At 41.0% G+C, this 16,909-nt stretch overlaps 2 protein-coding genes across 8 annotated transcripts; one reads left to right on the forward strand and one right to left on the reverse strand.

Annotated features, from left to right (window-relative positions):
- Positions 1-1,486: 1,486 nt before the first annotated feature.
- Positions 1,487-12,090, reverse strand: tdrd5 (tudor domain containing 5). Of its 5 annotated transcripts, none has more exons than XM_034583498.1 (18): positions 11,971-12,090; positions 11,160-11,393; positions 10,850-11,061; positions 10,206-10,512; positions 9,700-9,875; positions 9,346-9,429; positions 9,167-9,223; positions 8,885-9,047; positions 8,294-8,442; positions 7,837-8,051; positions 7,315-7,524; positions 7,139-7,205; positions 6,611-6,811; positions 6,381-6,512; positions 4,491-4,556; positions 3,961-4,149; positions 3,660-3,837; positions 1,487-1,775 (listed from the first exon to the last, which is right to left on the reverse strand). In XM_034583498.1, the coding sequence occupies exons 2-18, from the start codon at positions 11,386-11,388 to the stop codon at positions 1,708-1,710; spliced, it is 2,703 nt and encodes a 900-aa protein (XP_034439389.1). In that variant the 5' UTR covers positions 11,389-11,393; positions 11,971-12,090; the 3' UTR covers positions 1,487-1,707. The 5 variants fall into 5 exon arrangements, with proteins under 5 accessions (XP_034439389.1, XP_034439393.1, XP_034439388.1 ...); XM_034583502.1 differs by having other exon boundaries at positions 7,837-8,024; positions 11,160-11,396; XM_034583497.1 differs by having other exon boundaries at positions 11,160-11,396.
- Positions 11,417-16,894, forward strand: nphs2 (NPHS2 stomatin family member, podocin). Of its 3 annotated transcripts, none has more exons than XM_034583504.1 (8): positions 11,417-11,564; positions 13,668-13,970; positions 14,229-14,332; positions 14,419-14,491; positions 14,678-14,760; positions 14,976-15,235; positions 15,947-16,025; positions 16,329-16,894. In XM_034583504.1, exons 1-8 carry the CDS (start codon positions 11,513-11,515, stop codon positions 16,548-16,550), a joined length of 1,176 nt encoding a protein of 391 aa, XP_034439395.1. In that variant the 5' UTR covers positions 11,417-11,512; the 3' UTR covers positions 16,551-16,894. The 3 variants fall into 3 exon arrangements, with proteins under 3 accessions (XP_034439395.1, XP_034439396.1, XP_034439397.1); XM_034583505.1 differs by having other exon boundaries at positions 11,442-11,564; positions 13,711-13,970; XM_034583506.1 differs by having other exon boundaries at positions 11,470-11,558; positions 13,711-13,970.
- Positions 16,895-16,909: the final 15 nt, after the last annotated feature.

A 16,909-nucleotide genomic window follows, 5' to 3' on the forward strand; every position in this document is an offset into this window, starting at 1 on the left:
CATTATTTACATTTATCCTAAATCTAATTTGTCATTTAAATGTGTTTAACTATATCTGTGGGGTCCAGAAACCGAGCATCCAACAGCTTTGCTGGACCTGTCTATAGCTGCTTGAGGGTCAGGGGCAAGGAAATGCATTATGCCAAAGTCAGGTCCCCACCAGAATGAGTGAACGAGTATGTGTGTACAGTATGTAGGTTAATGGCCTTCATTGTGTTGCTGTTTTTCAGTGAGAGGAGGAGCTCCTCTCATTAGGAGCCTTTTAAAAAGCTAATTGGCTGAGCCAGGAAAGGTCAGGGAGCTCAGCAGGATGCAGACTAATGATCCCGGACTACACACTCGGCTTTAACCTTTAGTCTGAACACAATTTGGTTCCTGAGCTTCAGTTCCAGTCTCTGCAGGTTTCAAAAAGACACACCATGTTTTTCTCTCATCGGAAAATGAATGAGACAATGAGCGTCAGGGATTTTAGAGCTGGTCTCTGGGATGTTGCTTTATATTCATTGTTCCTGTGCGGCGATCTCGTCTCTTAAATCATCTTCTCTCAGACACAGCTTTAATGTGCAGCTGTTCGCAAGCAGGAAAACAGGACTCGTGTAAATACGAGATTTGATTGAGTCAGCAGGACAAGGCAAAGTGTGGATTAATTGCTGGGGTGAATGTAACATTGACACTGAAGAAGTGAGGAATTGCACGACAGCTGCAGAATTACTGAATCAACGCTGAAATGAAAAATTTACTGGATTTTATTTATTTTTTCTAGAAGGTCAAAAGACCAAGAAGAAACACGACAAAGAAACTATAACATCCGATGCTCTATGTTTGAAGAATTTCAACAGCAAAAGTATTCTGCAGAAATACATATTTATATGCATTCGTCTTCTTACATTTACCAACTGTCCATGGTGTTTATGTCTGTTCGTTTACAGCTGAGCATCACAAGTGATAAAGTGCTGGACAAGAAATTTGACTAGAATTTATGTTTTATATTCTTGCTCATATTTTATTTGTTAGATTACATTAAAATGTTTATTGCTCCATAAAATAAACTAAAAGCGGAAAAAAGCCAATGTGTTTTAAAGGTTCTCTACGTACTAATGTCAGGTCGTGGCTGCATGAAGAAGAAAACAGAGGAAAGGACCGTCCACTTCTAAGAATCACAAGACTCAAATTGAGACAATAAAACATTCATAATAAATTTATTCCCCAAACTAAAATTAAATTTTTCATGACTTACATACGACTGTAACGTTCATTATGTTTGAATATTGAAATGTTTTAACCTTAATCAGAAAAATATTACCACGCAAAAAGAAATAAAAAAATAAGATTCATTACATCACGGGCATCTTGATGGCTTCTGAGAAAAGGATAAAACACTTGACCCAAACAAAAAGTGTTTTTATAACAAACAACACTGACAAACTTATTCACTGTTAAAGAACAACCATTCATTTCCTGTATTTTGTTCGACAAGTGCAACAAATACAGCAACTACAAACTAACTAACTAGTTTAACATATTCTAGGTTCAAATAATCTAGATGATTAAAATGACATGAAAAGTAACTTCTTATAAAAAATATGTTAACACTTCCTTCAGGTCAGTGATAGTTATTAGAATATGCTGTAAATAAAGCTTCCTTTGTGTTTTGACTCATTCAGGTAGTTGGAAGTTGGTTTCAGATTAATTACAGGAGGCTCAAACCTACCTGCCCCCAAACAAAGGAAACATGATGCCAGGGTTACGTATGTGGAGCAGAGACACAGGTGCACCTGGAACAGAAACAAACATAAATCAATATTAATACTTTTATACATTTCACATAAATGTATACTTTGCCATGTTGGAAGTGATATTGTCTATTGTCACAAAAGAGCATTTGTCACGCCGAACAAAGTTCTCTTAATTTACAAATGTCACTAAAAACCATCTTGACTGTCGCCCTGCTACAGCGTCACCTCCATAACACCTGATGGGTTCTTGTCTTTAGGTCCCAGACTAAACATGAGACAAACTATGTCCCTACAGTTGTTCAGAGGTGTCTTCTGCTGGACCCGCACTCATACCCGACAGTGATATCGCAAGCTCACTGAAAGTGCACTAGTTCATTACATCAGCAAAGGTAAGAACTTCAACCACTGGAGGTCAGCAAAAGCAAGATTCTCTGCTATTGTTAACTTAGTTTTAACATAACAAACTGCCTGATAAATAAATAACCATAGAAATGGTCATTTTCATTTCTGCAGAGACTCCAGAAAAACCAGCTGAGTCCTGACCCTTGCAGGTAACAAATCTGCTGAGCAGTCACACACAGCCGTAGGCCCATCATGAGAGAGACAGGAGGATCGCGACAATGGACAAGTGCCTAGTTTGCATTTGTGTGTGTAAGTGTAGACTTTTCTTTTCTGAGTTAAGTTTCTGCCGTGTCAGGTTTTTCAGGGAGCACAGCATAACGTTTCTCTGGGCATACGAGGAGACCAAATATGAGAAGGAAGAATTTCTATTTCACTACTTCCATTAGCCTATAGTTAATATACAGTAACTACTTAGAATATTGTGTTTTTTAATCTGTAATTGGGCATCTGTGTGAACCACTCTAAAACGCTGCAGGTTGCAAAAAGCGATTTGTAGATAAATCTGCCGTGACCAACTCTTCCTTTCATTAACACTGTCCGAGTGGAAGCGTGGTGGAACAGCAGTGTATCGATATCAGGACAAATGCAATGAAAGCGGCTTGTTGGGTCAAATAGCTCTGGTAACAGATCTAATTGAATCTGTGTCAGGTTCTCAGTACAGGTACATCCACTACTGCAAGCAGCACGATGGAAATCAATACACCCTCTATGCATCCATGGATAAACTCTAATTTCATTGAAGGCTTTTTTTCTGTGTGGTAGAGAGAGAGAGCAAGAGAGAGCGAGAGAGAGAGCGAGAGCCAATGTGTGCATATGTGCAGGTTGATGAAGGTCATTGTATAATCCTATTACAAAATGTGTGTGTGTGTGTGCAAGAGAGACAAGGCTTTGTATGCACATTTGGACTTTTGTTCCACAATGTTAACATTTTACAATATAAAGGGAACTTTACTTACTCAGGATTAAAGCTTTATAAGATGACTTTAGAAATCTAGTGTATATCTTTATGTATTTTGACTCTAACAATGCATTTGGATTAATCTAATCCTTAAACTTAGATCCATCATAGATTTAATGGTGCCAAATGTAAACAAATACAGTACAAACAAAAACTTGGCATGATTACATTTCCTGTTTACACCCTCTAAAGCATTATGGAAATGTGATTGTCTCCCAAATAAAAGAACTAGGAAAAGCTACAACACTCACTAGAGCTCATTCCTCTGCCATGGCCCAACAGTCCCTTCAAATTGAATCAAGATGCACCGAACTTGTACAAAATCTTAGCACCATACAAGTAGTGAAGCTTTTTGCCATATGATGAACAGTAACAAGAGAAACAACAAGGTTCCATTCAACATTGACAAAATTACATTTGCTGAAAGAGCTTTAATATATGTGTAATAAATGTGTTGCCACTCACAAACCTATTATAAGTATTAGTTATTATCATTATGAATTATACCCACACTGTGTGCTGTACCTCCCTCATAACATCAATGAATATAGGTGTATATGTACCCTGAATGCAGCTCTGGATTTTGCCCAGGTCAGGGGTATGGAGGCTGAGGGTCCTCAGGATCCGAGGTGGTGCGACCACTAAAGGGGCAGCGATCTTCGGCTGGTGCTGCTCCTCCCCAGGAGTCTGATAGCAGGAGCCCAAATTATTGCTGGAAGTACTTGGTGTCTTGCTCAACATCTGAAAACAGAATCAAGTTGTTTTTTTAAATAAGAAAAAAAACTGGTATCACTCATTACTTTACCGTTTCCTTAACTCCAGTTATGAATTGCTTCTATAAAAAGACAAAAGATGTCTCCTCACTGTGAGATCAGCTTTACAGTGAGCTGGGGTTGTCTTGGTCTGGATCACATCTGGAGGGACGAGGGGACTGGTAGCAGGACTTGTAGAGTTAGCATGAGGAAACTCATTGGTCACGGCCAAGGCCAATTCACTACAGCTGAGTGTTTGTTCATTCAGAAGAACACTGAATGGGTTGACGGCCTGCGTATCCTTAAGAAGACACAATAGTTAGACTTAAGAAGCAGTTGCTCACACTATTCTGTTTTGTTAACATAAAATCATTTTGTCCACATACAGATAAACATAATTTTCTACCATATAATCTTTATTAAAATAAGGTGACTGCAGTGAATCAGCAATCCAAAATCGATAATCATGAGTTGTATTCCACAAGCAAGTTAAAAACAATATTTCAGTCTAAATCCTTCCTAAAGAGTGAAACACAAAATCTAAAAGGCATCCAAATTCGAACAGATCTAAGCTTTCTAAATACACACAGTGAAGATGTTGGAGGTGTGGCTGTGCATAAAGTCAGTGTCTGGTGGTCATACTTGGACGTGATGATTGACCTCACTGTCCTCAATCCACTCCAGGGCAGGCGGCTCTTCCTCTTCAACCTGAGACACCAAGAAACCTCTGAGTGCTTCACACTTACGTCGCACAAACAAATACACTGGTCCATGGTTGAATGTGCTAGGGATTGATAAATAAGTTCATAGGTCAGATTTATTTATATAGCATGTTCAAAATAACAAAAATGGCAAAAAAACTAAAACAGAAGTATGGATAAAAGACAGTAAAAACAATAAAAGAGACAGATGCCTTAAAAGAAAAAAGCTGAGATAAAATGACAGACAACAGAAATGTGAGACAGAATCAGGCTGAATTAAAAAGATTAAAAAGATAGGACTTTAAATGAGATATAAATTCATCCGTAGTGAGACAGGAGCTAATGAGGGATGGGAGACTATTCCAGAGCTCGCAGGCTGCGTGTTTAGACGAGAAAGGGAGAGAGGAGTTGTTGAGAGGATGACCGAGGTAATCAAGGCGCAGTGATGTAATGAGGGAAACTGCAATTCTACAGAAAGAAAATCCAGCCAGTATGTCTGAGTCCAAACAGGTGTTGAATCACTGCAATCGATTTATGACTAAGTTAATTGTAAGTATAATTGAAGCTGTTTATTTCCATTATGATCACAAGAAACAAATATTTCAGGAAAAAAGGCTGTCTTTAATGTAACTTTATTTTTATGAATCTACTTTTCAGCCCTAATTTAATTCACATATCTCGAGAACAGTTCATCTTATCGACTTAACACCAGAGGAAGTGCAGTGTTGACTTTGCTATGTAGCAGCAGTGGCTGGGACTCATTAACGGAAGTGACAGTGTCAATCACGACAACAGCAACATCTATTAATTCTCCAGTTCAGGGGTCTGCTCATCGCCTCACTGAACTTTGAATAAACAGGTGAACAGCTCTTGGAGAAGCAGCGGTGACGCAGCTTCAGGGTTCTGTGGACTGAGTGAGCTCATTTACAAACAGCCCATTCCAAACAGGCAAGTTTAGAACAAGCATTGCACAAGAAGGAAAGATAACAAGTTGTTGGGTGACAGTAAATATTGGCTCAGGCTTACCTGTTACATGTACACATTAAAATCAGTATTCAGAGCAGCATGATGCACAGTCAGCACAGACTGAGAAAACAGTATTGAGGTTTGAAACACGATCAGCTGACACATTTTAAATAGAGCCATGATTGTATGGTAGCTTCAAGTTTACTATTTACACAACTGTGATGTCAACAGGATCAGTTGCTCTCGTCAGAGGAAAAGTACCGTGAGGAACAAGAGAACACTGGGTGTGGGAAACCTTTCTGATACCCAATTTCAGAAGCAGCAACACATTAGTAACTTACTACCTATGAACAGAAACTCGAGTTAGTCACCAGTGAGGTTCCTTTATTCATGGAGGTATACTGTTGCCTTATAAGCCAATAGTCCTCAAACAGCTCACTGATTGGCTGCCATCTTATTTACTAAACAACAACAAGCTGTGACCTTCCAATAGTCAGACTATATGTTCGTGCACTGACTGTTTGTGTGTGCACGCCAGTACAGTTTGTGTGTTGAGGGTGCTTGGTGCTGCAGTGGGCCTGCACCACTCACAGTATGGCCAGTAAGATAAGAGCTATGAATGGAGAGGAACAACAGCAACATCGAAAGACTGACGTGTGAGAGGGAGCAAGAGAAGAGACAAGGAGAGTGCTCTCATAGATAAGAAAACAACTGAGTCATCATATTCTACAACTCCACCACACGCATCCAAGTAAGCAAGTACTCACACTAATCTTTTCTTTGAACCACAACCTCATAGATTTTAATAAAGAAGAGCAGCAGCCAGGCCTGTGTGTGTGTGTGAGTGTGTGTGTGTGTGGACTACCTTCAGTGTGGCTGACATGGATGGCTCAGGAGTGTTTGCTGGCTCAGGGCAGATCATCTCCTCCTTTATCTCCGGCAGGTCAAACTTTCCCTCCCCCAAGTAGAGACTCACTGGATTGACCTGGACACACAGCTGAGGAAAGAACATGGCACCAGTCAGCTGACTGATCAAAAACTTTTGTATTTATCATAATCACGATGCAAATAAGAGTTTGTGTGTGAGGGGCTCACTGCTGCACTGGCTGCAGGGCAGCACTGTGTCCCATGTCCTTGGCTCAGCAGGGCAAGGTGGATGTAGACGTTGTCAGCAGTAAGTGTGTCACACAGGTAGAGCTGCAGCACATCTCCAGTGTTACAACACGTAATCCCCACCAGGGTGCGATCAGAGCACAGCTTCTGGAAACAAGCAGTGGCCTCAGCAGTCCAGCTGCCCTGAGAGAGAAAAACCACAACACTCACACTCCTAAAAAGTCAATGATTACAGCTCTGAATAATAAAACTGTGTGCAACTGTAGAAAGACTCACCAAGAAAACATGTTAATCTTCTGACAATATACCCAGTGAATATTGGTTTATACTATTTTATCCTTTAGGAAGATTCAAATGTTTATGAGGGAACCACTACTGTCTGCATTTAAGTTAAATTTAATGTTTAATTAACTATAAGCAGATAGAAGAGGGATATAGTTGACATTTTGGTTTTAACATTGAAGTGGTGCAGAACTCTGCATAGAATATTAGGTCAGCTATCACACTCACAGAGTTGGGTTTGATTCCAGCAAGTGATGACGGAACAGCTTGTGCAGGAAGAACCAAGTAGCATGACCTGGTGAAAAGAGATGAAGAGAGCTCAGTAAAAGACACACACACACACTGACCAGCTTAGTGGTAAGACTTCCATCGATTAACTGCTTCAATGTCTGAGATGCCCATACTTGAGGAACTTGAGGTTGTCGCTCTGCACAATAGTCATTCCACCGAAGTCGACGTAGTACACCTCGACTTGAGTGGGACTGATGATCTGATGGATCACCACTCGGTAGAACCATATTCCACCTGGTGACACGCAGCAGACCTGACCCCGTCGTACAAATGGCTTACGGAGGGTGTAACGCTCCGACACCTTGGGAGAGGTGTAACATCGTCTATAGCACAAACGCAAGAGGGAGAGTGAAACAAAGTCATTGCTCCAAGAGAAGTATCAGGAATCATGTGAATTTAAGGCTGAAGCAGTTTTGAAATTATTAAAATGTGGGATTTATTTTTGATTAGTGATTTATTTTTAAATTTCAGAGTCCCAGCTTCAACTTTGCACTTAGTCAAAGCTGTATTTTTTTTTACTAAGAATGAGAGTGTGCCAGGAATTATGAAATAGCAAACACAGCAGACTGCTAATAAATTCAAATGTACTTTGTTCTTAAGTCTTTTAAACAAGTGGCCAAGAACACGTCCACCACCTCATCTCAATCATCATGTCCTCCATAGCCTGCGCCTCTTTGCTGTTGCTGAAGCGGATGTAGAAATGTCCTGGCGACTCTACATGTTCCACCAGGGCTTGTAGATGCTCTTGAGCTTGACGGCGCATTGGCGGTTTGAGACGCTGACTCTGCAGAGCATCCAGGGGCACAGCAGGGCTGCAATGCACCTGAATGACAGGGTAAATCTCAGACCTCTACAGGTAGACACAAAAAGTAAAAGGGGAAAAAGAACAAGTAGTGAGCAGGACAGAGCGGTGTAAGTCTACAGGATATTACTATACCAAAACATTAGTAATATAAAATATCTAATAAAAGTTTAAAGTGTAAATTCATGATTCACATTTATGTATTCCTGTGACATTTTCATTTGGGTCTCTTGCTTTCAGATTGAGTCTGGTAATGTAAAATAATAGAATAAAAAAAGATGTTGCCTAACCATTTCTTGGGTCTTGGAAATGTTACTAGTCTCTAGCTTCTCATTCTTATAATCGGCTGTGATCTCATGGTTGTCTGCTTCCAGTTTGCCTTCCCAAGGAGACTCTCCACCGTTCAAGTAGTAGCTTGTACTGTCAGTTTCCTTTGAGTCTACAAAATACAGAAAAATTCATTCCATGATAAGTTCAAAGCCGCAGACACAATAAAACAATTTATTCCAACAGGTCATTAGAAAAGTGTTAAATACAGAGGGACTGGTAATCTAATGACACTTGTAGTGAATACATAAATAGAGGGATGGAAATGATATAAACATAACATTTATATTTACAGCAAAATCAACTTCAAACAATCCTCTCACCCCAAGTTTCCACCATTCTGCCAGTCTGACCATTTCTTTCCAAAAGCAATGTTGAATTTGTTACACAACTCTGTCGCTTGACTGATATCTAACCATATTAAGAAAAGTGTGTCCTCCCTCTCTCCATGACAGCTGCTTTGGCCATTTATATTTCTGAGGTGTTCATACAGCACATTTCCCATAACAAACTACAAACAGGCCTTGACTGTTGGTACACATGCACGTACACACCTGATTGTGTGCTTTCATTGTCATGGATGTCCATAACTATCCAGTGGGGTCCGTCGTCACCCCCTGCAGGTTTGAGGTGCAAGGTGTCACTCATGGCACCGACCAGTTCTGTGACACTGACAAAGCCATTCTGTAGCAGCGGCAGCTCCTCACCAAAGAGCCTCTGAAGAGCAAAAAAACACAGATGAGCGGCCCAAAATGTCACAATGCATAAGTTGTCTTACACTCTCCTGTGACACTATGAAGGTAAACAGGAGCATTGAATGACTGATTTACTTTTACCTTATACTCTGCAGGCAGATTGTGCACCGATAACCCTCCACAGGTCTGATGTACAACCTGCAGCGTGTGAGGATGTAAAGAGTTTCATTACAAAAGAGAAAAAATATGCATCTTTCTTGTTTCTTCTCCAAAATAGTTTTAAAGTTATGAATCAACTGGCTCAAACTAGTGGATGTAACCTTTCGCAAGTTGTCCTTCAGCTCCTGACTAATGGTGCCAGCTACTCCATTCTCCAGGATTCTTTGACGAAGCTCCTCTTCCAGCTGATGAGAAAGAACAGAGATATTTGAACTTAAATTAAATAAATGTACAAAACATTAAGTTTTGTTTGTGTTTCCAGTTTCACCAACAAGACCATAGACTGTATATGAAGATGGACAAGATGACAGCTCAACAAAAGTGAAGGGAAATCATCATCATGCCCCTGGTAGCTGACTGCAGTAGAGGTCATAAACCCCACTTCCTTCATGTTAATGGTTGGGACATGGATCAAACTAAAAATGGCAGTTTCTTTGTTTTAAATAAGAGCAAACCTTGAGAACACGTTTCTGAAAGAGTTGATCTTCCTGGCAGAGCTCGTCTTCAGCTTTGTGGTTCATCTCAACCTTGTTTGGCTTGTTACTGACAGTTATTGACTCTTGACAGACACGAACCAAAGTAGTCTCCGCAGACAACTGGTTCAAAGGACTCTGCTTCACTGGGACTGGAGCTGAAAAGCAAAAACGTGTTTCAAAATATTAGGAGCCACTGCTCAGTGCTTTTTGAGCAAAACTTACAAAATTTCAAATAGAGTTTGAACAGTGTGTTGGTTTATCATTACTAACCCGCTAACACCAAGTCGATCCATAAACCTTGGACGGATTAAATAGCTATCCGATCTCAAAAAGAGTCATGTGTAATGCAATCAAGACACTGGATAAAGATTGCTCAATAGAAACACATTTTATAAAGATGTTAAAAGGGTGTAAATGCATCAGTGTCTCCAAAAACGGATGCATTTACCAGTTTACCAAGTATAACCACCCCTCTAATAGCACACCTGGGAGTATTGAGGCTGTCTGAGCAATGGTGCCTGGCCCTTTAGGTGCTGGCTTGTCAGTTCCAGGTGACTGTGGCTTCACATGTCCAGTTCTCCTTGGTGTATTGCACGGTCTGACCAGTGTCCTGGGTAGCATGTGTTGCCTCAGGGTCAGAACTGAGCCCAGCCGGCCTTGCTGGATTTGGACGAGGTCTGCTGCTGCCTCCAGCATCTCTCCGGTGGAGTAGAAGCCATAGTTGTGGACACGCAGGGGGTGGCCAAAGCAGCGCAGGAAGCTGACCTCCAGGTCAGATAACCTGAGAGGACCCTAGAAGAGGGGCTGCTTCATTACTCTAACTACACAACATTTTGCAATATGAGAACTACATGATTTTGGTTAGAAATATAAACATAGGATTCAGTCTGGCCTTGCCATTAATTGGGTGCGTTTGATTAGATTAAAATAAAAAAATAAAACGTCTTCAAAATCGCTCTCAATTTGATCATATTTGTCCTGTTTTAACAAACAAACGATTTGGCTTAGACAGTCATTCTGGCTCATGATGCCTTTAATCAAACAGCTGAAAAGTTTCAAACAGTGCAGCTTATTGTGGAGAAGACACACAAGAGGTTTTGATGGGAAACAGTGAATGATAAGGTCATACCTGGGAGAGCAGGAGGCGGAACTGTGCCCTGAGCTGGGCAGGGAGAGCTGGAGGAGCACGACCTCTTCGAGGAAGCATCACAGGGGGGGAATGGTGATGGTAGCGGTTCGATAAGTAGCCGACACCACCCCTGCTAAATTTCTTGTCCGTCTTAGTCGTGCGCTGCTTGGCTACCAGCGCCTCAATTTCCGACGTGGACTCATCGCTTACAGCTGCATTGATGGAAACCATAGCCAGTGTGACTTCACTGCAACGAAGTGCAACATTATCCAAATTCATAAACACGCACAAATGAGCAAATCAACTCTACCCTTTAAGAATATTCCACCATCTGGGTTGAAGTTGATAGACACCACGTCAGGCATCTCCTTCGCCATGTCCATGACGTTTCTGAAGCCCAGGAGTTTCAGGGGCATGGGATAGCCCAACATCGCAGTAAAGTCCCGCCTGAGCTTATCAGGGTCCAGGCCCAGCTTGGACGAAATGAGCAAGGAGCGAACATCCTTCTTCAACTTTGCAAAAGCCACTTCCTGGTTCATGTTGCCTGCTGAACAAACAGAATACACAGCATGAAACAAAATGGAGGAAAAAGTGATCGGGTGAAACTGTGGTGTGAACACCAGAGGAGTGCATCATGAGATAAGATCCTCTATCAGTACCACAATGGGTAAAGGTGCCACCAGCAAAGGGGATAGAACAAAATGGAACAGTACAAGTAAAGATACTATGAACACTGGGAAATACAGAACATATATAATATACATACAGAATATTTTCATACATATACATATGTTTACATAACAATTACTTAGTCTTGCTGGGTCTAAAATATCCTCTCTAAAATAAAAATCATGGTCAAACACTCAAAATTCATCTTTTGTTAAATTGATTAAAAATGTCCAGCAGCTCCTTATTTTTTTGGTTGGAAATCAACTCTTTGGAAGTAGCTTCAAACTTAGCTGCACATGGCTAACACTTGGATTAGCATAACTTTGACTAGCTTCCAACCACCTAAATCATGTGTTGCAATAAATGATCCACCACTGCTCAGCTAGCAAAGTGTTCCAATACAGAGACGGTGTCCTCGAATGCTTCCTGAAGTTCTGTGGACACAAAGTTACCTCGTGTGCTCAGTGTCTCTGCGGCTTCATCCTCCCAAGATGTCTCAACCTTTCCTCTTCTTCACCTGCGCACCTGTGGCTCGCTAGCTAACCGCGGTTAACAGTAGCTAACAGTAGCTAATAGTAGCTAGCAGTAGCTAGCTATAGCTAACAGCAGCTAGCAGACCGCTAAACGTGTGACCACAGAACAGAAGCGTGTATTTCGATGTCAATACGTTAATAATCTGTAAAGTCTGATGACAGACGGTTTAAAATGAATTTAAAAGATAAAGCGGTTCTTTCAAGTCCCTGAGCAGCGAAGTTCAACCGAGCTGTCGGTGCAGTGACCGCGAAATAAAACAAACAAAGATCGGATCGGATCGTCTCGTCTCGTCCCAGCTTCTGTTTGTGTTGTGAAGGAAGAATAAAGTTGTTCACGTTATTTATTAAAAAGTTCACTTTTCAGTATTGGCTGATTTCATTGTCTTTAGTGGACAGATGTAAATTGGGTGTGATGTTGTCTGAAAGATGCTGTTTTTCTATAGTATTCATAGTATTTAAACATGAACAAATCCAAAAATTAAATATAAATATAAGCCCCCCTTAAGGGATCAGAGAACGGCTCTCATCGGATGATTGTGTAAACTGGAAAATAAGAAATGGATATGATAAGAAGAAGAAATAAAAGACGATTTGTATTCATTATATTAGGAAAATCGACGCTAAACTGAACTGCTGGCTTGAATTAGTATGAAAGTTAAATATGATTTGTTCATATTTGGAATATAATATCTATGTGTGCCAAACATTTTCACAACAATAACAAATCACAAACCGTCAGTGTCTCTGAAGTATTATCAATGTCCTGCTCTTTGTGGTAATCTGGTAAAAGTCTCAGACTGTGGGCCTCCCCTCAGGCAAATCTCCTTATTCCATCTTAGATTACCTTCATGTATAGATTTGCTCATTGTGTGGATGCCTATACGATCATAGTTAATGCCATTTCATCCCATAAACACTCCACAGTTGAGTGAAGATGTCCTTATAATGGGTTTGGACACAATTAGACTCGTGATTTCGATAACAGACGGGAACATGTGGCACAGAATCGACTTCCAGGTTAATTAGGTTTGCATCAGGGAGGATAGTGTGTGTGGGGTTTCCTGTAAAACTGTAAAAACTGTGTCAGCTATTTGAAAAGGAAAAGCCTGAGTCTGCACATTCCCTGTGAAGACTCACTGAATCCTTCAGCTCCACTGAAAAATAAAATTTGGGGGTAAATAGATTGTAATCTATAATTATTTGTACCCTTCTTCAAACATCTGGATAAGAATTGATAAATAAAACAGAATAATACTGGAATAAACTGCTTTTCTATCAAATAGGGCAATGTTAAATCAGGGGTAAAAACGACAGAGATGGTTTTAATGATTTTCATTTTATTATCTTGATATTAAAAAATTTGCTGTTTTGACAAACATTTGATTTCATGCTCACTAATGTTGACATAGAAATATTTCAAAACAGAGTTGGTCCCATGTGGCACTCCCACTGCCATCCTACACTCCCACATTCAAATCGCTGGATTCACCACCAACATATTGTGTCTCATTACCACAGTAGACAGCTCCAGACACTCCAGCCAGAGGAAGCGACTCACAGCTCCGTCTTTTTTTCCTTCCTCTGCGCTTCTGTATTCTTTACTGCTGAGCCTCCAGCCGGCATGGACAAGTCCTCAAATGTCCACCTACCCGCTTCCAGAATGACGTCCAAGGAGGAGAGTGAGAGGGGAGCAGTGGTTCCTCCCAGGAGTCACCGGCAAAGGCCATCGAAGGCAGGCCGGGCCCCCGAGGGCAGGAAAGAGAAGCCTCGGAAAGAGAAGCCAAAGACAAACGATGTGAAGGCAGAACAGGAGGTGGAGGTGAAGTTGAAATCAACTGTGGTGGACATAGACAGAGTGAGGGATGATGAGGTCAAGGAGGAGAACATGGGGCTCCTGGAGGCAGCAGAGCAGGAAGATGGTAAGTTGAAGCCTGAGGAGAATCCTGACAGATCCTCATTCATGTTCTTTATTACTGATTATGTTGTTGCATTTTGTTATGTTTACACTTTTTATGGCAGAAGTAAAAGTCAAATTTAAAGTTGTCTATCTTAGAAGTTGTTTTATATCTTTTCTCCACTTTCGGAGTTAATATCTGAGTTGAGTTAAATGTTAATATTGTCTTTATTTCCGTGCAGAGGTTGGAGTGCTTCATACCATTTACTGTGGCTCTCCGCAGGTTTGAGGCGCAGGGACCTGGGAGTGTTGGAGTGGCTGCTGATGGTCCTTGCCTTGTCTCTGGTTCTCCTCTTCCTCCCTCTGTCCATCTGGTTCTGTTTCAAAGTACAAACTGCACCACAGACCAAACTGAAACGTTCATATGTTTCCATTTATGTGGACGGACTGATGTCTTTCGTTTTGATTGACAGGTAGTTAGAGAGCACGAGAGAGCTGTGATCTTCAGACTGGGTCACCTACTGCGTGAAAGACCCAGAGGCCCAGGTTGGCACAGAATACTGCAATTTAGCAAAAATCTAAGTCACTCTGTAGTTATTTATCTTCAAAATTATGCTTAAAACAAAGTTAATGTCTGTGATGTACATTTTTTCTATCACTCAAAACCCAAAAACGACACAATAATTCATGTTATAAATCTTTTGATGAAATCTTTCTCTTTCCTCTGCCCAGGTCTTCTCTTCTATCTCCCTCTCCTTGATGTTTGTCACAAGGTTGACATACGACTGAAGATGCTGAAGGTTCCTCCTCACACGGTACAGAACAATAAAACACACAACTGAAGTATATTCACATTTAGCTACATATGTGAAAATGACTGTAAATTAACGTTGCTTCCCCTGAGCCCTGAGATGAAACTTTTACGTCACTGGCAACTTTAAACCATAGTAGGACGACATTCACAAGAGTTCACGTTAAAGGATTGTGATTAAAGCAAGTATTTTACCAGACAGCACATGTCTGTATGCAGGTGGTGACAAAGGACTTGGTGAGGCCGGAGCTGAGCGCCGTGTGTTATTACCACATCGAGAACGTGGCTCGATGCAGCACGACCCTGTCCAGTCTGACCACGGTGTTGCAGACTCTGGTCCAGGCAGCGGTCAGAGACGTTCTCGCCCAACACACATTCAGCCACATCCTACAGCACAGGAGGAGGATCGCTCAGCAGATACAAGCAGCTGTTGACTCTGTCGCCTGTCGCTGGGGCATCCGAGTGGAGAGAGCAGACATGTAAGACTGAGGAGAGTAAAGTCCCCACAGATTCTGTGATTAATATAGTGTAGAAACTCACCTTCTTAAGCATCCTAACCCCAGTTAGTGACAGCATTTCATTAGAATTACAGCCCAGTAGTTGCATGCCTCTGCCAACCAGTGCAGTCTACATACACATTTATATGAGGTCACCGTGACCTGTGACCCCTGACATCTAATCAGATAATCTTTGAGTCCAATCGACAGCTGGTCTATTTTGAAGAAATTGAGATATCATGTTCAAGAGGCCACAAAAAGCTTTGACCAGCAAAATCGAATCAATTAATCTGTGAGTCTAAGAGAACATTTGTGCCAAATTTAAAAGGATTCTCTCATGTTGTCTTAAAATAACACGTTCACAAGGCAAAGAAACTTATTTTGTCTGGTCAAAGTGACCTTGACCTTTGACCTTTAATGGGATTGATGGACAACCTGAAAATATAATGCCTCCAGCCACACACTGATGCTGGCACAGAGGCTGATGCTTAAAATGAAGAATCTAGATGATTTTGAAGGAAAGAATGAAGAAAAGGCACAAAACAAGGAGATAACTCTGCCACTGGTCTATGGGCAAAGCATCTATTTCCTCTGCATTCAACGATTTTTCCACGGAAACAGCAAAAAGGAATGTTGAGATGTGTAAATCCTCCAAACCACATTGGGTTGTGCTTGTGTTTGATTTTCTGTCAGAGACGAGCTCAGTTTTCCTGTGGAGTTACAACAGAGTCTGGCTGCTGAGGCCGAGGCCAAGAGACAACAACAGGCCAGAGTAAGTGACCAGATCACCTCTTTAATAATGTAATTATATTCTATTGCTGCATTGTAATTGTTTATGGCTCGTTATTTATTTATTGTCGAAAATAGCCTTTAACAAACTCAAGAACTCTATTATTATTAGCATTATCTGCACATCATTTGGAAATACTGTAATTGAAGCTTCGTGATATGTATCGTTAGAACATGTCTTAACTTTGACTTAAAGCCTGTAAAATAGTGGTTCTTGACTTCTGACTTCTATTGAGGGAATTGTCCAAAGTGTTTGGTTACATACAGCAGAGCTTCTCTCCTCCAGGTAAAAGCAGCAGAAGTGGAGGCAGCTGCCTGGGAGGGGTTCAGGGCCTCCTTCCGTCACCTCCATCCAGCCCTGGTCCTTCCATTCCCCCCAGATCTCCTCAGTGTGACCTCTGACCACTCATCTCTACCTCCTCCTCCTCCTCCTCCTCCTTCTCCTCCTGTGGAGGAAGAAGGGAGAATGACAGAGGGGGAGCGGGAAACAGACTCACCAATGATGTGACAGATTGTGAATAAATACCCTTTTATTATTATTATTGTTATCAACAACAACAGATAAAGTGATTGTTGAGTTGGAGAAAATTTATAACATTTTCCTTCAAACAACTGAGCTTTAGCACTGATGAATCTGAGCCTCTACTGTTGGTAAATTAAGCTTCTGTTTTAACCTGAAAATGACATGTCTTGTAAACAAGATGTCATGTACAGGAAATAATGTTCAGTCCTGGTAAATATACAATTATTGAGAGTTGTTCTTTTTTGTGAAACTTTAAAATGATGGGTCTAGTGCACATTTGTATTGTCCAGCCTGCTCATTAAGTGCATTCAAATAACAACAAAATTCACAATTCACTCCAAAAA

Source organism: Hippoglossus hippoglossus, chromosome 4, assembly GCF_009819705.1.
Source record: "Hippoglossus hippoglossus isolate fHipHip1 chromosome 4, fHipHip1.pri, whole genome shotgun sequence".
Classification (NCBI taxonomy): domain Eukaryota; kingdom Metazoa; phylum Chordata; class Actinopteri; order Pleuronectiformes; family Pleuronectidae; genus Hippoglossus; species Hippoglossus hippoglossus.